Genomic DNA, 25,107 nt, shown 5'->3' with positions numbered 1-25,107 from the left:
CCACTGCTGTTTCATCTTTGCCCTATTCCTACCTTTCCCAAGGCAGCGGCGGTCGCTGATGCAGGCAGGCCCAGCAGTGCTGTCCCAGCCAGCCTGCCCCGCTCCACGGATTTTCAGCTGCATTCCCAGCTGGACAGTCCTCGTGTTAAAGAATTAGTCCTATAACGATAGGATCAAGCATCACCTTAGAACTTGGTTCATTTAATGGACCCACTCCTACAGCGAGGCTGTGCCAGAGACCTTAATTTCTGGCGGATCCCTTCCAATTTCGGAGCTGATCTTATGCATGGCTACTCTGTACCTGTTTGTTCTTGTGCCAGCCTTCTGTCAGCTCCAAGAGCTCTTCTGCCTCGCCGCCGTTCCCCCACTTTGATGTCCTCAGGAGGCGAGAACATCCCTGTCATTCCTCACATTAAATCAGCCAAACTCTCTCCCTTCGTAGGCTCTCCTGCTCAGCTTCAGGCTGTCCCCGCGGCTTCCCCCCATCCCTGCCCGGCACCGCAGCCCCTTCCCTCAGGACGGGCACACGGGGAGCGGCCTCTTCCCGCTCGTCCTTGCGCCTCACAGGTGCGCCCGCAGCTGCGTGTGCGTAAATCAAAGCGGGGCGAAAGTGAGCGCTCCCCTGTTAAAAACCAACCAAAACAAATCAAACAGCACAGCAAACCTGGGCACCACGCGAGCTTTCCGGCCGCAGCCCCGTCCCGGGGCGGCAGGGCAGGGCTGGGCCGGGCCGGGCCAGGGGAGGAGCGGCGGGAGACGGAAGTGAAAACAAGAGCGGGGGGACGGAGCTGCCGCCTCGCAGACGCGCTGCGGTGTCCTCGCCTCTCCGCGCTGTGCCGCACCGCCGGGTGAGTGCCGGGGCGGCAGAAAGCGAACAGAAAATACCCGGGGGGGGGGGAATTAGGCAAAAAGTCAGTGGGCTGGGCGCGGTTTGTAAAGCTCCTCGGTGCTTATTTTCCTTTCATTTAACTTCTCTAAGCAGGGCGCGCAGCTTGCCGTGGTGGCGGAGCGCCCGGCCGGGGTGCCGGGGGGCGCGGCCCGGCCCCGGGGCAGCGCCTCGGGGAGCCCGGGCTGCGGGACACCTGCCGGGCTCCTCGCCCTCCGCCGAGCGCTGCCGTGCCCGGAGCGCTGCTCGGGCACCGGGCTGCGGTGTGCCCCGCTCCCCGGGCTTTGGGGCGCCCGCGGGGCTGCATGCAGGGTGCCCTTGGAGCGGCAGTGGGAGTGCCTGGAGCCGAGACCGAGCGCTCCTGGGTGGAGTTCTGGTCCGCAGCCTGCGCTGGCCGTGGGGCTCCTCGTCTTGGGAAGGTGGGCAGAGCGGGCTGCTGGGGTGTGCGGGGGCCGGTGCTGGCGCTGCCCGCGCCGCTTCCTCCGGCCCGGCCGCCCCGGGGCAGGAGGGCCCCGCTGGGAGCGGCGGGGTTGGCGGCTCCGTGCCCTGGCCGGCGTTCCGGCCGAGGATTTGAAATTGCCCCTTCCAGACGCAGGTCCGCCGAGCGTTTGATCGTCTAAAGGACGGTTGCAGGATTTCACCCTTAGCCGGTTTGTTTGCACAATGCGCCGCACGTGAAGCGAAGTTGGTGGTTCGCGGTGTTTCCCTTTAGCTGTTGCCCTGGCACATTTTAAGAAATTTGTTGAATAAAACTTGGAGCGGGTCTTCTTTGTTTGCCATTCCTTCCTGGCGTATCTGTCAAGCTAGAGGTGCAGATATACCAGAATTAAGGGGCTGAGAAAGGAAAGATGAGTGATGCTGAGTGTGATGCACGGTATTGCAGAGCGCAGTTTTTTCCCTCCAGTGTCTAGTTGCTACAAATGAAAAAGAATAGTATCAATTCCTAACACAATTCATTATTTTTCCTTAGTCTATAGCTATAACTAGCTGGTGCTTAGTTAAAAAAAAAAAAAAAAAAAAGAAAAAAGCTACACAGGTGCTTTAGTTTCAATTGCCAGGTAAAGCCTGCTCAGCTGTGTGAAACATCTGTACTGTATGCTGGTTTCTGGTCAGTCGATGTGGCTTGCTATCTGCCTCATAATTTACAGTGACCTGTCACTGCAGTGGTTTTCATTTAGCGGGAGTGAACCGAGTGCGTATTTTTATGCAGAAAGAAATCTGTGACTAATTCAGATCCTCTTTTTAAAGGAATTCTGTGCACAGGGCAATTAAACAGCTTAGTTCTCACTTTAGTGGTGAGCAAGCCTCCTAAGAATCCTAGCTGGAACTTGGCGGGGACTTTTCTTCCTCTTTAGCCTCGGGAGAGCTCAATCTTGTGTGCTTCCCCTTCTGTTCCCTGTTGCTTGTCGAGGTTTTTAAGGGTGGGTTGAGTCAGCGCCTGGGGTCAGAGCTGCCCCTTTGCTGGATGACTGCAGGGCGTGGTGGGTTGGGAATGGCCCAGTTACCCAGGCACCTCTGGTACAAGCTCCAAATTCTGCTTCCTAATATATATATATATATATATATATATATATATATATATATATATATATCGTGCTGTCTAATGCCAGTAGCCCTGTTCTGATTACCTGAGTGGCCGTCGGTGTGAATAAAGTTCACTGATTGATTTAGAAAAAAGTCTGAAGTGGATCTCTGCTGCTTTGGCAGGTGAACCCAAAAACGTGTGTTGTGGATGACTCTCTTGGGAAGTGACATCCTCTCGTCGATGGGGGCTGTGCGACAGCCCTGCTCTCATGCTCTTTGTGGGTGGGCTGCATTTGGAAAAATCCACCGCCTTTGAGAAACTAACGCGGCCCCCTGCAGTGTGCGGACAGCCAAAACCGGGTCTTTCAGAGTTTGGTGGGGTTTGCAGCCGCTTGCTGCTGCTTGGCTGAAGGTCCACCTTAAATGTCCCTATATGAGTATGGAATCTGGCTGTGCCCCGGTGTAGTCTTACACCAGCCTGCCCTGGTGTGCTCCTGCCGGGCTTCAACCGTACAAAAATAGACGGCATCCACTACCTAAGATGTCATTGTAACACTACTTAGCTGAGGTGGAGCTGAAGCCCTTATCTTTGACGCTGAACAGCGCTTGAATATCTCAGTTGCCTTTTAAAGGTAATTTGTTAGCCACACTTGTGGAGAGGGAGATGCTTGGGTTTTGCTTTCTCAGCATTGAATCGTGACTGTGGATATTTTGCTTTAGTTCACAGCTTTCATTTTGGGGGTTGGTTTTAATACCTGTCTCGTCTGTAATGTTGTTTTGCCACTATGAAGCTATGCTATAAAATAAGAAAGTCTCAGGGACTTTATTTTCCTCTGACTAACTGCAAAGTTGTGATGCTTTTGGCGTTGTTGTGTTTAGAAATAAGCTTTGAGCTGATGACAGGGCAGCATATGATACTAATTTTGTTAGAAATGAATGTGCTAGTAGTGCTAATGTCTTCCATTCTTCGGCTTAAGGGATGCTATCAATTCATGCTTGTCTCAATATTGACTTTTTTTAAGCTGAGCTTTAATGCTGCATGATTTTACCACCCCTGCCCCATGCAGTGTTTTGTTGGTAAAAAGGAGTTGTCAAACATTTTGGCAGCGGCAGTTCTCCAAATTCTGTTTCTTCCTAAACTTTGGAGGGAAACAGCATATGGGAAATAAAAGCACAAGTCATGACAGACCTGATGTGGGGTTTTTGGCTGTTTTGGGGGGAGGGGAATACAGCCAAAGAAAGAAGCTTTTCAAAATTGCAGACAGTGCCTTTTGTTTTTATCATCTTTAAATTAAATCTCTAATCCTCTTCTGCAGGCATCAGTTCTTTGGATTTGGTCCGTGAATACTAAACATCATGAGCAACTACAGCGTGTCTTTGGTCGGGCCGGCTCCCTGGGGTTTCAGGCTTCAAGGGGGCAAGGATTTCAATGTGCCTCTGTCTATCTCTCGAGTAAGTGCATTTGCTTCTTTTCCTGCATGTGGGTATCTGTTGTGCTGTGGCCAACCCACAACCTTCAGACAAAGCCATTAATTATAGACACTGGGGCTCGACTTGCCCTGTGGCATGGAGGACTGTTGGGGGTCAGGGAGGGAGGGATAGAGAGGACAAGATAAATCTTGATTGTATAAAGGCTCCAAGAAAGTTAGTTTAGGAAGGACTTGTTCATTTGAAATGCTTGTTTTATCTGCATTTGTTTATTCAAATAACAAAAGAAATTACCCTCAAATTCCCTTCCCTGTTCCCAAATAGAAAATAGAGATGCAGAGGTTGAAGGCTGACAGGAAACAAGCAATTTACTTTGCTGGGCTGAGCCCGTGCATTTCAAATGGGAAGCAGTGGGGGAAAATCGCTCCTGTTACACTTGTTTATTCCGCAGCTCTTAGCTGCTCCATGATCTTGTGGCGTCTGTTATTACAAATCCTCCCAATTGTAATAAAAATGTACTTAAATGACAGTAGTTGTAAATAGCAGTTCATCAATATGTGCCTGAGTGAACGTGCCAGTTTCTCATGAGTGTTTTATAGAGTATGTGCTCTGAACTGGTATTCAAAGGATTTGAGGAACTAAGTCAAAACAAATATGATCTTTGTACCCAGCACTGTCTAACTAGTTTCCTACTTTAAAACTGTGTTTTCAGGAAGGCTTGTCTTTCAGTGTGGGCTAAGTTTCAAAGCCTTTTGCAGATGGCTGAAGCACTTTGCACATAAAATATAGGGACAAACTTTGCAGTATTGAATTTCCAGGATCACTGGAAATCTCTGGGTGAAGGGACGGGCTTTTGATGACTCTGTACCCTGACACCTTTAAATCTGACTAGCCAGGTGGAATCATTTATATACAAATGGCCCCTCCTCTGTCAACAGCTCTCCTCTCCCTTCTGCATTTTCATGGAGTTTAGTGACAAAGATGAATTATTTTTTACACCTGTTGGGATGGCAGAATTGATACTGCCCTGGGAGATGGAGCAGGTTTCTATTTGGGTTTATGCATCATGGTGATATTTTTAGCTAATCTTAACTAGTGTTTCAAACACTTCCAGTTCGTTTAGTCTTGGCTTATCTTATCCATTGGAGGATTATGCTGGTGAAATTAAAGTACAGTTTGGCTCTGAAAAATTCCTTTTATATGGCTAAAATAGACTGCAGAGCTATAGAAATGCCTGTGTACCAATTCAGACAGTTAATATCTGAGACATTAAGGGGTTACAAAAAGCAGTGTATTCCTGGATTGCAGGGACTTTAAAGCTGAACTGTAATTCAGTTTCTTGTTCAGTAGCTGGTTACTTGTACACTAATGAGAAATTTGAAGTGGGGATATGGATGGAACTCTACTGATTTGATGGTACAAGGGCTTTCATGACAAGGATTTACAAAGGCACAGGAGCTTGCCTGCACAGGGTCCTTGTGCTTGATACTGAGAGCAGTTAAGCACTTTAGGCAGTCAGCCATGCGAAACAACCAGCTTTGGGAAAGGGTAATACCTGTTTTTGTACAGGCCTCTGTTATCCTGGAGATCTAGAGTGCAGTCCTGCTGTAAGGAGGTTTCCCATCTAAAAGAGGAAACATATGTTGGAATTAGCCTAGACTGCAACTTTATTGCAGGAATCAAATTCGCTGTCGCACGAAGTAGTCTGGAGGAATTGGCCATAAGAGCTACCTATAAAAGCCTCAGTTATGGAATTCCCTAATGACAAATGTCAGTGCCCACAAGAGCAGAACATAATGAAAGATGGAGTCTGGTGTGGTTTTGGAGCTTTAATTTGTGTATGGCAGGGGAAGCACAATCTCCACCTCAGCACTACTCCTGCACTGTGTCTTCCTACTTGCAGTTAAAAGTATTCAAATATTAGACTGCCTGGTGCTTTTTTTTTTTTTTTTATTCCCCCCCCCCCCCCCGCTCCTTTGGATCAAAAAAAAGCTTAGTTCTGGTATGCCAATCCAGCTTTGGCCCGATAGTTTTTACTGGAAGAATTCAACACCCATGTTCCTGGTATGCTAGAACACTGTGTACAATTCACCCCCCACAAGCTGTTCTTTTCCTGATGTAGCATAAATTCCTTCCTGTATCTGAAGGCTGCTAATTAAATTATTTTAGCAAAACAGTAATGAGACAGCATAATTATGTTCCTTGGCAAGAAGGACTCTTTGGTTTTGTTTGGTTTTTAATTTGTCCTCTAGATGCTAAAGATGGGTGCTGTGCTGCTGAGGGCTAATTTCCTGCTTTAGTTTAAACTCCTTGAAATTAGGTTTAAATAAAGTGTAGTTTATGAAACACAGAGAATACACTGGTTTCTAAAGATGTTTATCTGAAAAGTTAATCTCCTCACTCATGATTTGAACAAATTAAGGTCTCACAGTTCCTTGAAGAAAGTTTTTAGTAAGTCACTTGGCTTTGAGCAGGATACAGTTTAAATGGGCGTATTCCTTGTTGCTTCTGAAGGCAACAAGGTGTTTTGTGTCCTTTAGTTGAAATTCTGAGATGGTCATTCTGAAATTTTTATGGTCAGCTAAGGTTAACATTAGTTCAGGGGTAGTGTTTGATTTTTCATAAATTAGTATATTGCAGACTAGTCAGAACTTCATAACCAATAGCAACAGTTATTGCAGGGTAATGCCAGCCACTTTATATAGCTGAGTGCTGTAATATGGCTATGTTTAATTATACAGCTGTACACATTTCATGGGAAGCAATAAACGTGATGCTGGGGTTGCTGTGATGTGATGGTTATTACATATGGCAGTGTAAGCATATATCGTGTATGCACATAGTTATTTGTGAGTACATGACATATATACATGCCCGTATAACACAAATGCATGTGGCACTTGTTTCGTGAACTTCTTTCTGGCTGGACTTCAACAGGATGGCTTTTCCTAGCCCTCCTCCCTGCCTGGTGAATGCGCTTGTCTGAGCCTTGCAGAGTGCCATTGCACAGGTCAAGAATTTAACACCGGGAAGCTGATGTGGGGCAGGCGCGGTGGTGGGAGTGTGATGGGCGGTATGGTTCCCATGAAGCAAGGGCCCGTGGGAAGGAGGTTGCTCTGAAAGTAATAAGGGATAAAGGGTGGGCTGAGGTTTATTAACAGCCAAGTGTTGAAGTGGCTCATGCTGCCACTTGTAAGTGTACTGTAGGGCTTCCAGGTAGTGAATTCTGAGGTGGCATTTGTGTAATTAGAGATTGCAAACTGTGAGCAGCTAGCCTGCAGTGATGAATACAGAAATTACTAGAGCCCAGGTGTGCAAGTTAGATTATTCTGAGTTGCTGTTCTTACTGTTTCCTCATGGTGGTTTACATTAATTGAAGAAGCAACTGTTGTCCTTATTCCTTCAAGACCTATATTATGGTGCAAAAATTTGAAAAAGGGAAAGCTAGAGGAGATGAGAAGATCTGTTTGGGCAGGAGTTTATTCTTGTTCAGTAGAAGGAACAAATGCAGTTTTGGAAATAAAGTACTCCAATATATTGCTAGGTAGGATTCATGAAGTGGCTCTTAGGCATGCTAAATTCTATATTTACAGAATTTGGGGTTAATCATATCTACAACATCTATGTTATTTAAGTGCAACACAGTAGCTTTTAAAACTATGTATGCTTCTTTCAACTTTGAATTAATATTATAGTTGCTTTACTTTTTGGTGTGCTGATTAGTTCCCCATGCTGCTTTAACAAAGCCAGAATAATCTCAGTAATCATGACTAACATTAGAACTGTCAAAACTGCTGTCCTCTGCAGATTGAAGTAAATGGTGTTTGGTATTGATGCTGTATTGATTATTTTGGAATGACCTGTGAGAGGTTTGTGCTTGACATGTTAGTAGCTTATCAAAATTTTTGTAGTGTAGTCTCTTAAAGGTACTTCTCTCTGATTTATGGCAATATTTATGACTAGAAACAAGGAAATACTCAAGCAAAGCTATGGTTCGAAGATCAATATAGTCTGTAGGCAATATATACCCACCCATCTAATGCAAATGCATCAGATGTTTTCCTATATTTAAGTGACTTTCTTGTTGAATCCTGGTCACAGGTTTAGCTATTGTCTTTCAGAAGATGTTTTGCCGTTTGTTTTTCTCTTGCTGTAGGAATTAAATGGAATACAGTCATGTTGAAATGACTGGCAGCCCTGTTTTTCTACTGCAGCTTCTTTCAGTGTGTTTCCCACAGCTTTTTTTCTGCTTCACTGATCACTTTTCTTCCTCAAAATACCCAAAACAAACAAACACTACTCCTGCCTCAGAAATAACCACTTGGTTTTGCAGTCTTCTCAGTTTTCATTATTTCAGCTATTTCAAGGATGTTTTTGTGTTGAAGTTGCAAGCTTATAGTTGACGGAAGACTCATGATAATAAGTCTGTTGGAAAGAAGTACACACAAGGAGCAGGTGGGAGAGCAGCCCACCTTGGGATGAAGTAGGGAATGTGCAAGGACAGCACAAGCAGCATGTACAGCAGCTGTACAGCTGCTTAGTATTCGTCCCACATGAGCATCCTGACATTCTTTATGCTGGTATTGGGAAGTCATTAATATGTGTGAAAGTAGTGAGAAGACAATTAAGGAAAATGATGTTGTGAGTGGACCCTGGAGCATGTCAACTTTGACTGATTGGAGTCTGGCTGAGCCTCTTGCCATTGTGTTTGTGTGAATTATTTTATTAGGCTGTGTGTGTCATTTCCAGTAAAATTAAGTTTTGTGTAAGTATGAAATAAGTTATTTTAATAGAGGGCTGGGGAAATAGTCTTTCAAGCAGGTTTGTGAATAGGAGAGAAACATTAGAACTGCTGGCCTGGCCAGTGATAATTGTGTCAGTAACTTTACGCTTCATCCTGGAAGCTGCTGAGAGCTCCTAACTAAACCCTAGCTGGCAGCTGCTGGCATTGGTGTGCTGGGTTGATTTGTTACTGAGTTGTGATGGTTTGCGCAAAATGCAGCTGAAGATGCATTCCACTGCTGCAGCTGAGGTGGACTGGGAACTGGCTGAATGGCAGAGCTCAGGGTTGTGATCAACGGCACAGAGTCTAATTAGAGGCCTGCAGCCAGCAGTGTTCCTCAAGAGTCAATCCTGGGTCCAGTCCTGGTAAACTTATTCATGAGTGACCTGGGTGAAGGGATAGAGTGTCCCCTCAGCAAGTTTGCTGATGGTAGAAAACGGGGAAGAGCGGCTGACATACCGGTAGGCTGTGCTGCCATTCAGCAAAATCTGGTCAGGTGGGAGCATTAGGCAGAGAGGAATATAATGAAGTTCAACAGAACACTAATGCAGGGTCCTGCGCCCGAGGAAGAACAACCCTGTGCACCAGCACAGGCTGGGGACTGATCTGCTGGAGAGCAGCTCTGCCAAGAAGGACCTGGAGGTCCTGGAGGACAGCAAACTTTATGAGCCAGCAGCGTGTCTTGGTGGCCAGGAAGACTGGCGGTATCCTGGGGTGTGTTAGGAAGAGCAATGTGATTGTGCTCCTGTGTGATACCTGCCTGGTGAGGCTGCATTTGGAGTGCTGTGCCCAGTTCTGGGCTTCTCATTACAAGAAAGATGAATAAATGTTGGGAGGGATCCAACAAAGGGCTGTGAAGATGAGTATGGGACTGCAGCATCACTTTTTGAGGAAAGTCCAAGGGAGTTGAACCTGGAGATGACATAGCCTGTGCTCAGGACAAGGAACAACAGACACAAACTGAAACATAGGAAGCTCCATCTCAACATGAGGAAAAACTTGTTTATTTCAAGGGTGGCAGAGCACTGGAACAGGCTGATGAGACAGGCTGTGGAGTCTCTTCCTCTGGAAATAACAAAATCTACCTGGACACAATCCTGTGCTAGCTGTCACAAGTTAGCCTGCTTTAGCAGCAGGGTTGAACCAGATACTCTTCAGACATCCCTTCTAATCCCATTCTTTCTGTAATTCTGTAACTTCCTGGCACAGGTCAGAGATGCTGTCAGACATCACAGCCTGTACCTGCTGATGCTGCTTCTGGGGCAGCAAATACTGTATTTTACAGGAGCTATCAGTGCTTATGAAATGAATGGGGTTTGCCAAGATATCAAGCAAGAAGTGTTGTTCTGTTCGGTTTAATGTTGTTTACAAGATGTGGTTTACTGAAAAATATACTGACAATGACAAATGAGCTACCAGTGCCAAAGTCTACATCCTCTGTGCACCGAGTCCTGAAGGAGCAGAGGTTTTCCTTTGGATAATTACAAAGTTCCAGCTGCACAAGTGGTTTAGTATGAGCAAGTGTTCTGAAAGTCCTAAGAGTGCTGGCTAGTGCTTCAGAGTTAGTGTAGTTGCAAGCAACTGTCTTTAGAGAGCTCCTCGGTTTAACCTAAAGATGGAAAGAGAGGTCTGTTGGTACGGATGTAATTTCCCAGCTGCCTCTTGTCTCACTATGGTTTAACATCTTTGTGCTGAAAATTGGGAAAAGGGCTGTTTCCTCTGACCATTTGTTTTCCTTCCCTTGACTATTCTGCTGTGTGGTTTAAAGAATGACAGATCAGCACTGGTGTGTGGGCTTGGGAAGAAGGGAGGGTGTGGGGGAGAAGAGGCATAAGAAAAGTGTCTGCATCTTGTTCTGTTTGTGACCTTATTGGTTAGACAGCCTTTTCAGACTGAGTAGGAAGAACATTTTTGTAAAAACCAGTTCCTCTGCTGATGTCATTCCACCAAAAGTGAGTCTGGATGTACTGGGAAAAAAAGAAACCAAAGAGTTTGTAGCCGAGGGATGTCTGATGTTATGTGTGAGCACATTCTTTTTACATTAAAAAATGCTGGTGGTTCTTTTTCCCTTATAAATGACAGTTTAGTTACAGTATGAGGAATATAAGCTAAATATTTCATGATGGAAAAACTAAAGTATTTGTTTGCAGTGTCTACTTCTCAAAGACAGATGTAATGAAAATATAAACTCTGATTAGATGGTCAGAGCAGATGTGAAAGTGGCAGTCCTTCTAGAGGCCAAAAGACGGGAGCATTTATTGAATAGTAACTGCAAAATATTAGGCATGTTTTCTTTGCAAGTATCTCGCCCTGGAGGCCAAAAGACAGGAGCATTTATTGAATAGTAACTGCAAAATATTAGGCATGTTTTCTTTGCAAGTATCTCACCCTGGAGGACTGACAGCTTCTGTCGAATTCCCCACCATTTGGAGATGCTATTTTTAGTGTAACTGTTTTTCTCATTATTCATTGGCCAATGGCTATCAAAAGGCATTGTGAGAAGAGACATGGTGTTGAAAGGTTTGTTTGTTTGGCTTTGGTATGGAGCCAGGAGATAACATTGTTGGCTTTTTTTCTTTTTAATTATTATTTGTTTTGACTTTTTAAGAATAGATTTCATATGTTACCAATATAAGGAAAAGTGTGAGAGAAAACTGTTTCTCATATGCCTAAGGCAGTGGAAATATGGGAAAGGTGATATTCTTCCTGCCAGTGGTCATAAAAAATGAAAATTGAGGCTGAGGTTAGTCTGAACAAATATGAGGAATAGAATCATTGAATCTTTTAGGTTGGAAAAGTCCTATAAGATTGTTGAGTCCAACCACTAACTCAGCAGTGCCAAGTCCATCACTAAACCATGTCCTGAAGTGCCACATCTACACATCTTTTAAATGTCTCCAGGGATGGTGACTCAACAACTTTCTTAACCACTTTCTTGGGCAGCCTGTTCCAATGCTTAATAACCCCTTTGGTGAAGAATTTTCTATATATCTGATGTAAATCTCCCTTGGCACAACTTGAGGCCGTTTCCTCTTGTCCTTCTTGTTTGTTGGGAGAAGCTGACTCACCTTACTACAGCCTCCTTTCAGGTAGCTGTAGAGAGCAATAAGGTCCCCCTGAGCTTCCTTTCCTCCAGGTTAAACACCTCTGGCTCCCCCCACTGCTCCCCATGACACTTGTGTTTCAGACCCTTCATCAGCTCCCTTGCCCTTTTCTGGACACTCTCCTGCACCTCAGTGTCTTTCTTGTTATGAGGGCCCAAAACTGGACACAGGATTCAAGGTGTGGCCCCAGCAGTTAAGAGTACAGGGGTACAATCCCTTCCTTGGTCCTGCTGGCCACGCTGGTTTTGACACAAGCCAGGATGCCATTAGCCTTCTTGGCACACACTGGCTGATGTTCAGCTGCTCTCAACCAGCATCCCCAGGTCCTCTTCCACTGGGCCATTTTCCAGCCACTCTGCCTCAAGCCTGTCGCACTTCACGGGTTGTTGTGATCCAAGCACGGGAACTTCTCCTTGTCAAACCTCATTCAGTTGGCCTCAGCCCATTGTTCTGTCGAGTTAGTTTGCTTCTACAGGTGGCTGTTACAAGAATAGAGACAGGAGGTATGGAGGCCAATGCTAAGGCCAGTGTTCCTGAAGACTTGAATGACTCAAGTCTTCAGGGCAGTGACAGCAGTGAAAATATGACAGAAGTACCTCTGCAGGTTCCCTTGCTATGTGAGGTCCTCAAGATGAATTTGCAGAAGAGAGGTACTGTCTTTTCTTAGAAGAGCAGATATGGGTTCCCTCCCTTTTCCCATTTATTTGCTTCTTTAATTGCTCAGCTTTCAACACTGTCAGTTACTCGGGTGGTGTCCCACACACAGTAGCTTTTCATCTTTTGTTGCTTCAAGACACTGGTGCAGTTTTGTGTAGCTGCTTGGTTATGCTATCCCGAGTAGAGAGGTAGTATGGGGACAAAATGACATGCAGTAAGTCAATGATCTTATCATGGTACACACCCTTTAAGCATATTAATAAAGTGATGCACCAAAAACTGTACTTTACACCAAAACTACTGAGTAAGTAGCCACAGAGCACAGAGACTTGTAGAACAGAAAGTTTCAAGTGGAATAGTCCATAATATTTTACCACTATGGATTAGCGTTACAGTTTTTTCTCATTTTGAGTTACTTTTTTATTTGAAACTTCAGCTTAAACAGTTAAGCTTAGTAGATGTAAATACAAGAGATAGTTGAAAGTATTTGAACGAATGAACTCTTGCAACTGCTGTCAGCTGTGCCTGTAGCAAAGCCCTAAAGTAAAATGTAATGCCTTGTGTGAAGTCCCATAGGCTAAAAAGTAGATCTTGCCAGGTCTCTAGTACTCCTGTTGGAAAGGTCAAATGGTTTGCATGTTAACTGGATATGAAAGAAGTTTGACTTATCCTGGGCTATATTAAGGAATGATCTAACTCAGTATCTAGTTTTTTCCCTGACAAGTAGTAAAACAATGTGAAGTACTTGCCCTGGGAAGGCAACAGAAAATTTTATTTGTGCTAATTATTTCATAGTTCTTTTGAATACCTGACTAGTGATTTAGATGCTAAGCCTGGATTAATGTAGAGTGCATCAGTTTCAGGAGGGTAAGATTCCCTCCTAATTTAACCTTTGTATTTATGAATGTAATTGGATTATGTTTAGTTATTCTTGCACCCAAAATTTATTCAGGCTGTGGAGAAAATGATCCAAGTGTCTCTAAGTATGATGCTGTATTGATAGCAATATCATTTGAGATTTGTTTAAAAGAAGTTCTGTAGAGCCAAGGCAAAATGCTGTAAATATAAAAAATGCACACACAGAGCTGTATCTTTGTTATTAAAAAGATTGTATCACTTTGGTGGAAACTCTAGCTATAGAACATTTTGTTCAGAAACCTTGAAAAACAAAAGGGGCTTTCCTGTGTAAAAGCTCCCTCTGCCAAGCAGAGCAGCTCAATCTCAAAGGTCACAGTGCATCTCCTATTAAAGATTTTTCTATTTAATATGCATCTTATACATGAAAAGCCAGGTGTAGTTTTGAGTCCAGTGTTTTCTACCTCTTCTCTTTGTGGTTCTAGACTTTGCATTACATTGTGGAAGATATGGGTTAAAAGGTTCATGGGATTGTTTTTCTACAATTTGCACGTGTATCTGAACAATACCTTCTGTGCTGTTCTAATTTTCTTTACCTAATGCCTTTAAAAGGAGGGACAAAAGCAAACAAAAAGTCAGTGGAGATTCACAAACCAACAGAGCTTGTGGAGGTTGGATTTGGCTTGCTTTTATTAGACCAATAGGGAAATGGAAGCCTTGTAAAGCTTTAAACATCAAAGACCTCTTGATAAATTCATAGAATCACAGAATGGGTCAGACTGGAAAGGACTACAGTGTCCAACCTCCCTGCTCAGGCAGTGTCATCCCAGAGCACATGGCACAGGCTTGTGTCTAGACGGTTTTTGGATATCTCCAGTGAGGGACATGCTGCAACCTCTCTGGGCAACCTGTTCCAGTGCTTGGTTACACCCACACTAGAGAAGTTCTTCCTCGCATTCATGTGGAACTTCCTATGCAACAGTTTCTGACATTGGTGAGGTCCTCTCTTGGTCATCTCTGCTTGAGGCTGAACAGGCCCAACTCCCTCAGCCTTTCCTGTTTTGAGAGATGCTTCAGTCCCTTGATCATCTTTGTCACCCTCCACTGGACCTTCTCCAGGAGCTCCATGTCCCTCTTGTCCTGAGGAGCCCAGAACTGGACACAGCACTCCAGATGTGCCTCATCAGGACTGAGTAGAGGGGCAGGATCACTCCCCTCGACCTGCTGTCCATGCTTGTCCTAATGCAGCTCAGGATCCACTTCACCCTCTTGGTTCCCAGGGCACACTACTGGCTCATGGACAGCTTGGTGTCCACCATGACCCCCAGGTCCTTCTCCACAGAACTGCTCTCCAGCAGATCAGCCCCCAGTCTGTGCTGCTGCATGGGGTTGTTCTTCCCTGCAGTAGCCTTTGTTGAATTTCAGACTGTTCTTCTGTTGGCTTTCTACAGCTGCTCATCAAATCACAGTGTTTTGAATCTAGACCAAATGAGAGTGTTCTTTGGTAGTATGCTAGCAATTGTTTAGAAATGAAAAGGCAACCCCCAAAATATATGTTCAGGGTATATTCAACCTTGGGGGATGGTGCACTAGTTCTTTGTGGCACACTGATTGTTGGAGTCATGACTTGATCAAGTGTAATGTAAATAGTCATCAGGGGCCACAAACAGCCTTGCAAAGGAAGCAGTAATGGTTGGAGAGCTTTGCATCCTGCCTGGCTGTCTGAGTTCCTGTCTTCTTTAAATCTTTTTTTAATGCTGAGAGGTGTGAGGAAGGCCTTCCTCCCCAAATATTGGCACTCTCAAAAGTGGGAATAAGCTTGTGTAGTACCAAATAGTCCTCTTGGATGTGAATTGGCCCCCCCCCCCCCCCCCCCCCCCCCCCCGTCAGTGCTACTCACTGGCTGAAGAAGGTTGGCGGACGAAAACGTGTGCTTGCATTTTTGTGACGGAGCTTAAAGCCAACCCCACAGATGAAGTTCTTCCTCTGTGAGTGCCTTAAGCAGGGATAGTGGGTGGGACTGGTGCAGCAGAGGTTCTCTCAGTCCAACAGGCTTGGCCGCGGGAACTGGGTCTGCTGGCAGAGTGGTGGCAGATACCTGGGGACAGTACAGCTAGGAGTGCCGAAGCCAGACTTGCTAGGACATGTCTGTCAGCATACTAAGCTGTGAAAACTGCCACTGAATGCTTATTAAATAACAACCTCTGTCAGCTATGAATACATTCTCTTCTCTCCACTTTCCAGCTGTCATATTTTGACAGCTGGCTAGAATCAAAAGTCACTGTAGCTGGGGCTTGCATAAATCTCCTTTGAGAGCATAATTTGCAAATTAAATTAGTTTGGCATTATGCAAATCAATAGTAATCCTGTAAATGCTAAGAACCCAGGCCTTGACACTGGAAAAACACTCAAGGAAAAGTGCAATTGTGGGCATATAAATTGTTACCTTAAGATGACTCTTGCATAAGGCTCAGCCTGTGTCGATGCACATCACGGCTCAGCCTGTGTCGATGCACATCACGGCTCAGCACCTTGCAGTTTTGGTTCTTCAGACTTGTTACCAGGAAGAAAGAAGCACAGACTTGCTTGGAGGAGGCAGTTGGCCTTTCCCAGACAACTTTTTACTTTGTCTCAAAGATGCATGAGCCAGTGATTGTTAGCCTAAGAGAACTGACTAGCAGAGATGTTTGTATGGCATCCAGAGAACTCGCATAGAAACAGGCCTTTACCAGACAGCCAAATTCCATCAGTAAATCAAGTGCTTTAGTAGTGCTAACTCTTGTCCTGGAAATGTAGAGATGCTCCCCTTTTCTCTTTGCAGTATGCAATTATTGCATAAGTTATAATTTTAAAGCTAGAGATTACTACCCTGAGAGCATGTCCTTTTTTGGGTAGTTTTGTAAAACTTCTGAACTGCTGGTTAAATAATTGAGCTTATGAACGAAATACAGATGAGTAGGTTTTTTTGACTAAAAGAACAAATTTTGTGTAAATGTCTAGAAATGCAATTCACTTTCAATGTGAAAACCTAAAGATGGTTTCTATGAGGTGTGTGCTTAAAGCTTGGAGGCTTGAATTCTTGCACTATCTCTCTGGATAAAAGTATTACCATCCCTTTTATGTCAGAGGGAATGTGATACTGGCCAGTGGAGTAGCTCTTCTGTGGGAGTATTTTCCTCTGTTGACACATCTCCACTTCAGCTTTAAAATGTACAAACTGCTGATCACTGAAACTTAAAATTACATTCATTAATTAGTTTTGATACCTGAACTGATGAAAACTGCTCCTGTTTTAGTTGACAGCCCAGATCAGTTCATTCCTCTGTTCTGGATGGTGTGGGATGAAATAAATGGAAATTGCTCACAGGAAACTCTGATTACAGCAGTGCAAGGAAGGATTTTGGGCAAAGCAGTTGGTGTTGATGCTTTAGTTCGTAACCTCCTACCACTGTGGAAGGCCAAACTGCTGGGGTGTTCTCCCACTGCCTCCTCCTTGCAATTGTAAGGCACGCTTTTGGCATTGGGATGGAGGCAGATGGGTGAAGTACAGGATTTTGGATGCCTTAGTCATTGACGTCAACTGGTTCCTGTCCCCATCAACAGGATGGAGTGCCTCCAGTGCTTCTGCTAACTCTGAATGCCTGCTCTGTCACTCATTCACTCTGTACTTTTTTTCCCTTCTTAATTGCATGTCCTAATTTTCCCATTCCTGCTTTCTACATTCCATTTCAGAATTCCATTTCTTTAGCAAGGAACATATTTCCAGGGCACAAGATGAGGTTTTCCTGTCCCACTTTGCCCTGATAATGATTACCTAATCAGCCTCTTATTCCTTATTCCTTATTCCTCATTCCTCTCATACAGAGAGAAATTTCTGTATGACTTGGAAGGGGGCTGGATATGGGAGATAAGGCCTCACAAGGGGGAATTCCTCATGAAGAAGAATACTACCCAGAGTGAGGGGATAAAGATGAGCACAGTGGAATGTGTAACTGCTGTGCTTCTGGGAAAGTATACACTTGAGAGGGGTGGCATGCAAATAGTTTAGACTTAAGTGCAATGACATTTAAGTAATGTTAGTGTCAATTCTAGGAAACATTGTGCATAACAATGGGCATTATGAATTAGGAAATAACCTCACTTCAGTATTTAAGATAGCTAACTGCTCAAACTGAATCAGAGTTGGTTTTCTGGTGCCATTTTTTTCAGTTTCTGCTGAATAGGTTTGAGTCCTTTAGTTGGTTGCCTGTTTTATCGGACAGAGGAAGGTAGTATTGCAAGAACACGATTTGTACTGCTTTTAAGTTTTGCCTTTCCTTTTCTTAGCTTTCTTTTGCCTTACCACCGAAATAATTCTACCAGGAGTTTTTGCTCTTAGTTATCATTAAAGAGAAATGCTGTTCAGAATCCATTATTACCTGTGATGCTAGTAGGGCTTAGGATTCATAAAGCAAATCAAGGGATAGGAATAAAGGGAGCAAGAACTAGGAACCAAAAAAATCACAAGCTAAAAACTTAGAAAACTAGTGAATATATAGTATGTTTGTCAGAGATCTCCAAGTGACAAATGATAAGAGCTTTGGACTCAGTAAAGCAGGTGATGTAAGCAGCTATAGGGATAGCTTGTCTCTGTTTTGAATTGCATTAGTACTGAATTGCAAGTCTGTAATTCTCCTTCTCCTTCCCATTTTTCCGTACTGTGCCATCCTCTGGCAAGGACTGGCACAGTACGGAAAAATGGGAAGGAGAAGGATGGTTATAAAGCCAGTATGTCCTCGGTTTACTGTGCCCAGCACTGGGTTTCTGTTACCAGAAAAGCAGGGCTGTACAGCTTTTGCTTTATCGGTGCAGTTACAGGAAATGCTTCAGCATCAAGAAACAAGCTGCTCTTTTATGAGCAACTGGGTGCCCCTGGATTCCTGAATAAATACTGTCAGCAGCATGTGCATGCTTTGGGTTTCCAAACCAAAATGCACTGCAGGCTTCCAGGGGAAATTCTGTAGCTGGTGTTACATTTGAGGTGGAGAAGTGGGTCTAGAGATGTATTCTGGCTTTTAGTTTCCTGACAGATTCTTGACCTTCCTGGGCATGACTCAACTATGTGTTCCAGTTTCTTGCTGCCCAGCGTGTGGGGCTGTCTTTTGGAGCCTGCCACAAGATCCCTTCGGTGTTCCCAACATCATGGCAATGCTAATGGCTTCCTTCCCTCAGCTGCCTCAGGCCATTCTGATTCAGGAGATCGGAGGGAGTTTAGGTGTCATTTGCCCATGAGGCTGTTACAATGTGATAGACAATAGATGTGTTACAATATGATGGCATAAAGAAGGTAGCAACTTCATTGGCTTGATCTCTGTTCATTAATAAATGGAGTCTACAAGCAAAGTATTGGTTAAAAAGCACACAGAAGATACCAGTTTGGCCATTCCCCCATCCCTTTTATTCACACTGGGAGGAAGAGTAAAGGTTGTTGCAAGGCTTGAATAAAACGGAGCCAAAATCTGTGTCATCAGAGGGGCCTCACTGTGGCGCACCAGATCTGAGTTAATTTTGCTAGTCCTCCCATGAAGAGGAGGATGTGCTTTGTGATATGCACCAGTAACCTCATCTGGATGTTAATCAGGCCCACACATAGCTGTCTTCAACTTCTTGCTGTCTTCCTGCATGTTGAAGAGATAATCCTAAAGCAGCCTTTCCAAAATCACTGCAGTCAAGATTATGAAGGAAATCAGTTACTTTTGCTGCTGCTGTTCTTGAGTGTCAAAGGAACTGTGAATTTTTGGGAGGGGAACATTGCAGGGGGTTGCTTTTAAGCTCCCAGTCCTTTGTATCAATGTGCTAGTATCAAAATCTGAATTCAGTGTAAAACATCAAGATAATCCTTTGGTCTTGCATTGCAGATTTAAGAAAAGTAAGCTGGAAAACCCAGCAAAACCTCAGAGTGTATCTTGGCAGTAAAACTGTGAGATTAAAAAGCACTACTTATTTCTAGGGCCTGACTCATGGTTTTTGAATGTGTGAGGGTGGCAGCGCTGGCTGGTCAAGTAGCATTATAAATATTTCAGGACTTTTGGGCACAGAGATGTGCCAAATATTTTTCTCATGTTTGGTTTTTTTTTTCTAATGTCCGAAACAAATTTTTGCAGATCTCTTATAATCTGCGTTGTGTGTGTAGTTAAACAGACAACGTGTCAAATCTCCAAACTTCTTAAAATGGTGCATCAAATTCAAGTATTTAAATCAATTACATAGTGACCAAAGTGTTGTTGACTGTCAATAAGCTGTTTTATTGGGACATGGTGTATGCAGTTTCGTGGATATGTGGTACAGGAAAGTGAATTACGGAGCAGCTGGCTTGCTGCAGATCTTCAGAACTAAACAGTACATGGCCTGTGTGGTAGAATTTTACTCTGTTAGGAAAGTAAATCGGTTAAATTGTCTGATTATTAATGGTGGCTCCAGCTTCTGGTGTCAGCATATGCAAAGCGAAAGCCGTGGTAATGGTAGTGTGTGGAATAATTGAATAAGTCTTCCTGCCTTCCAGGAAGCCCATGGTGCCCTGAAACTCGTTTAGCCAAGTCCTAAATGAATTATCCTCTGACAGATTGTGCTCTGGGGGAAGTATATTTCTATTAGTTTTCACAAGGCATTGCAAGTTGCAGCAGGCATGGAATGTTAAAAGACGGAGAAGGCTTTCAATGGATGTGTGTGGGAATTTCTTGCTCAGGACTTCCTTAAACACTGAGATGGGGGGTGTTGCAGGCAGAGAGGCAACACGTCCCCCACTATGCCACAGAGCCACTTCTGGCAGTGTGGGGAGGAGTGGGCAGAGCAAGCACCAGCCTTGTGAATTTCTTGACTTGACAGAAGCACTGAACAAGGTCTCTCCAAGCTTTAAGATGAGAACTGAGCTGGTAATTGCTTTTCTCCAAGTATTGAATGTGCAAATGTGAACAAGCTGTTTGGTGCAGTACTGAAATAATGAGGTAGAGAGCTGTGTGTGGAGGGTCTCTTCTGCTTGCGGTATTCCAGATGAAGAAGATGGATGAATACATCTTCTGATGGGTGAAGTACAGGATTTTGGATGTTGTATTATTTCTGTAATTTGTCTGTCAGAAGCGGGTTGAGTCCAAACTTCCATGCTATGTGGATAGGCCCTTTAATGAAGAAAGTTTTGAGCTTCCTTTGTCTTTCAAGGATTCAGAGTCACAGAATGGGTCAGGTTGGAAGGGACCACGGTGGGTCATCTGGTCCAGCCTCCCTGCTCAAGCAGTTCTGGAGCACATGGCACAGGATTGCATCCTGTTCTTGAATATCTTCAGTGAGAGAGACTCCACACCCTCTCTGGGCAATCTCCAGTGTTCAATCCCCTGAACAGTTAAGAAGTTCTTACTATTCAGGAGTTGGAACCTCCTGTGCATCAGTGTCTGCCTGTCACTTCTTGTCCTATCAGTTGGCACCACTAGGAAGAGCCTGGCTCCATCCTCTTAGCACTCCCCTTTTAGATACTTAGATAACATTGATGAGGTCCCCTCTCCTGGGGCAGCTTCACTGTTTTTTTTTTTTTCTGGTTTGGGGGAGACCAGACTTTAGCTGGTGAAAATTCTGTATTACTCCACAAAGATTATTTGCTTCTTGTGTTTGCTGCTCTTCTATGAAATATGTTTCGTGTGGGGGAAGCCCTTGTTAATAGGGGAAGGAGCATTGCAGGCAAGATTGTGAGGAAATGTTGGAATAAGTAGACAGTGTGTAATAGTAACCTGAATTTTTCTTGAGTATATGTAGGAAATATACTGCTTGAATTATAAATTTGTGATACTATTCAAAAGCACTACAACATAAAGATGCTGGAAGTAGGTATGGGAAAGGTCTAGATGATGTTGCATACATATCTGGGCTGGGCCCAGTCATTGTAAACTGTGGGGATTGTAATGTATGTAAACTCTCATGACTTCTCCTCTTGCAGAGAAGAAAGAATGTTGCTTACAATATGTGCCTTATGCCTCCATATGCTATTGTTTAAAATGAGTAACTGAGAGCAGAACGTAACAAATGTGTAAGCAAAGTATTCTACACAGTTATTACAGGACATAATTTCAGTGTATTTACTTTGAAGCTGGATTTCAGTGCAAGATGGGGCTTTGTATTGTAAGTTAGATTATCTCTTGGATTTTTAACTAACACATTGTGGGAAAAAAAATAATTAATACAATCCCCTTAAGAGAAACTCCAGCCTTAATATCTTTTCCTTTCTTTATTTCGTTCACTCTTGATATAGAGGAATATGACAGCTGGCATGATGCCTCCTTTTTGAATTGTGCCATTTAGCATTTCTGGCAGCTGGATATGTGTGGAAAGCTGTATAGCGACAAATCTGGTTTTCATACCTTTTGTAGTCTGTTTTTCATCAGATAGAAAAATGTTAATACCCCCTGAACTTTCCTCCTTTGGCTCACCCATACAGTAATTTACTTGAGCATTTCCTGTATGCTGTCTCTGGGTATGGAGCTTGTGCTTTCCATCTCTGCTTCATTACAGATCTCCACCAGCGTGGTGCCTCATTCCCAGGCTTTTTGGGGTACTTTTTAGGACAGTCCAGACTTGCATACTGCAGCAAATTTGCAATGTGCAAACTTGTGGAAGGGAATTTATCCTAGTCTGAAGTGAAACTTGAAAAAAAGAGACTCATAAAATGGGTTGGGTTGGAAGAGATCTTAAAAATCATTTAGTTCCAATGGCTCTGCTGTGGGCAGTGACACCTTTTGCTAGACCAGACTGCTCAGAGCTCCATTCAACCTGGCCTTGAACATTTCCAAGGATGGAGCACCCCCAGCTTCTCTGAGTAACTTGTTCCAGTATCTCGCCACAGTCACAGTGAAGAATTTCTTCCTAGTATCTAATCTAAATATACCCTCTTCAATTTTAAATGCTTCACTTTGTGCATTTGTTGTAATACTGTTGATATTTCCTATATCCCTTAGCAGAGTTTCATAACTCCTACAAAGAGTTACTGCTTAGAAAAGAAAAGCTTAGACAACCCTGTTTCTTCCATGTGTTAAAATGTATATTAGTGCTACATAAATGATGAATAAAACCTTGGTTTTCAAGAGATTTTTTTCCTTGCTTCTATTAGTGCGCTTTGGCTTTGGTAACTTAGAAACAAATGAAGAATACAGCATAGAGCTGATTTGGCTGTTGAGTGAATATTTTACGTTTCTGCAGGGTGCATGAGAAATTTTGTGTTGTTGTGAGCAAATTCCTTTCAAATCTGCCACTGTGCTTTAGTATATAAGCAGATGCTAAAATTTGGACACTCAAACATGCGGGTATCAAGATTCACATCATTGGTCTGGAGTGGTCACCTCCTGCCAGCACTCTCCATAATGATCTTACCTTCTACAGCTTTTCCTCTCCACTGTTTTTTTTTTTTTTCTTTTTTTCCTTTATAGCGAAGCTGAAATAAGAAGGTGATATTTTCCTTGCAAGTATGCCTTGCTCTTCCACTTCACTGCTGGTCTTCAGTGCTGATGAAACTGTAATTTGTTTCTCTTTTCCAGTTCTTCTAAGACTTGCAAGTCTCCTGAGAACCCAAATATTTTTGCATTGGGGGAAAAAAAAATCTTAGATTATTTGAGCCAGGCTACCAAAAAAAAAAAAAATTTAAAATGCAGGAATCAAAACACAAATAGTCACGCCTTTTAAGGGAGGATGAGATGATATCTCTCAAAAAGCTCTTTCTCATCAGTAGTTACAGAAAAATTTACTTTGGTGCTCCCTAGAAAATATTTGAAGTTATTAATGAACTTTGAAACTTGATTTAATGTTATTTTCTTTAGTCAAGAATGTCTCGAAGCTCTTGAAAGGCCAATTTATAAATTGTTGCAAGGAATAAACAGACTCATGTTGACATAAGTAGGCTTTCATGTTTATTAGTTTTTAGTGTAGACAGAAAATGTGCATGTGTATGTCTCTCTGCCTGGTTTGTTTTAGTGCTGCAGAACGGTGAGGAGGGATATGTTGCAACACTAAGTTTTTTGTTCAAAGTACAATCTGATCTGCTGCCAGCAGGCACTGGAGAGCTGTCATGCCAGGCCCACCTTTTTATTGATGCATACCAGCCCTGACACAGAGATGGTAACAAATACCTGCAGGGGTCATGGCTTGAAACGTTTTTCAGCGCAGCCCTATTACCAAAATCTTCACGATCAGTAAGTATTTATGCATTAGAGCTGAGCAGGGGTAGGTTCAGTGTCTGCAAGCACCCACCACAACTTTCGATCCAGGACTAGAAACTGGCTCCCATGAAAAGCAGGATCTGCACTGGTGCCTCCTGGGGAAGGTGTGGTTCGGGCTGTGTCCTGTGTTCGGGCTGTGAAGGTGTGTAGGGCAGCTTCATACACGCAATAGTTTGCTATGGCCTGACCATGCTGCTACTTGGCAGCGCTGAAAAAAAAAACAACAAAAAAAGCACCAAACAAAAAACCAAAACAAAACAAAAACCCAACAACGCAAAAAAAGGGTGATTGCTAAATTGTGCGTGAATTTCAAGTGAAAACCAACCTGATCTGTGTGTCTTCAAGCCCCTTCCCTCGCTGGGGTCTCAAACAAGAAGGGATGAATTTCACTGTCAAGACAGACGAGTGGCAAAGGTCTCAAATTCTTTCCCCTTGTTTGTAGCATTTCACATACCTGCTGAAGCACGGCGTTTGTCCCCTGCCCTGTGAAGGAGCAGAGGTCTGAAATGTCTCAGTGCTTTGTTCCGTTTTTGCCTTGCCCTTTAGCGGGAAGTATGCGTGCAGGTAATGCCCCAGCTATGGCACAGCGTGTCCCCTGTCCCGCCTGACCTGTGTCCCAGCGCGTCACACCACGTGTGTGCTGCTGGGGCCGCGTCCCAGCCCGGCGGGCAGGCACCGCTCGCCCTGCCTGCCTCTGCTGACCTCTTGGCACCTGCTCCGATTGCTGGCCGAGCCCGGCCCTGGGGAACCACCCAGGCCCTTCGCTTTTTGCTAAGTAGACTTCAGGTGGATACTTCTGAATGTTTTTATTATATCTGCATTAAAACGAGGCCTTTGTTCGCTCTTAAACAGAGAAGATTGGAGCTGTAAAGCAGATGAGGAGACCAGAGATCATAGTTAAACTCAGTTGCAAACTCAGCTTGTTTATCTCTGTTCAGTGCGAGACCCTTTTCCAAGAACCTATGGCATTTTTTCCCTGCCTTTGGGATACTGCTGCATGTCTGGATTTGGCAGAAGCATTAACAGTCTCCTGTAATTCTTAAAACCCTAAAGCTGTGGCTCTGCTGTGCTTCACCAGAGAACTGGACATGAAACCAAAGGTTCATTATAAAGTGTAGCAGTAACACAATCTATAGTAGAATATTAAAGTGACGTGCTGGCTGGATGTGCTGTGGTTTTAAATAACTTGCCTTCATGTCCCCTGAGTACTAGATGAAAGTTTAGACCCTTGCTGGGCAGCCCACACCATGCTTGGAGTACACTGTTCAACACGTAGGCTCTGGGGCACCAGTGTCTGTTTTGGAGACCTTTCTCTATCATTTGCTCTTCTATTTATTTTTTGATTGGACTTGGGGAGATGGGGTTTTGGTTTGGTTTGGTTTTTTTTTTTTTTGGGGGGGGGTGCATGTGTTTTGGATTGGGTTTTTTGTGGCCTTTTTATTTTTAAACCAAGTTAAACTCACAGCTTGAAGACAAAGCTCTCACTTTGTAAGCCATATCTGTCTGGAGATAAATGGCTATGAGCCATTTAATTCCTGTTCCTTACCACCCTTATGCCTCTAGTACGACTAAATTCAGATAAAGTGATTTTATTTTTACTTCCAGATGGTATATATGGGGGAAACAGCATTTGACCAA

General features: G+C 43.8%; 1 protein-coding gene across 3 annotated transcripts in view; it reads left to right on the top strand.

Moving 5' to 3' along the window:
* The first annotated feature begins 698 nt into the window (after window positions 1-698).
* The window catches only part of PDLIM5 (PDZ and LIM domain 5), an 86,930-nt gene continuing 62,521 nt past the window's right edge, over window positions 699-25,107 (top strand). Inside the window, exons 1-2 of one of the 3 annotated variants that reach the window (XM_038136546.1) lie at window positions 699-848; window positions 3,727-3,862. In XM_038136546.1, the coding sequence (XP_037992474.1) occupies window positions 3,767-3,862 (96 nt within the window). In that variant the 5' untranslated portion in view covers window positions 699-848; window positions 3,727-3,766. The remainder of the gene's footprint in view (window positions 849-3,726; window positions 3,863-25,107) is intronic. The other 2 variants (XM_038136547.1, XM_038136548.1) reach the window with 2 other exon arrangements.

This window comes from Motacilla alba, chromosome 4, assembly GCF_015832195.1.
Source record: "Motacilla alba alba isolate MOTALB_02 chromosome 4, Motacilla_alba_V1.0_pri, whole genome shotgun sequence".
NCBI classification, from domain to species: Eukaryota; Metazoa; Chordata; class Aves; order Passeriformes; family Motacillidae; genus Motacilla; species Motacilla alba.
Note: the sequence above shows the minus strand (reverse complement) of the source record. Positions and strands in the feature narration are given on the sequence as shown.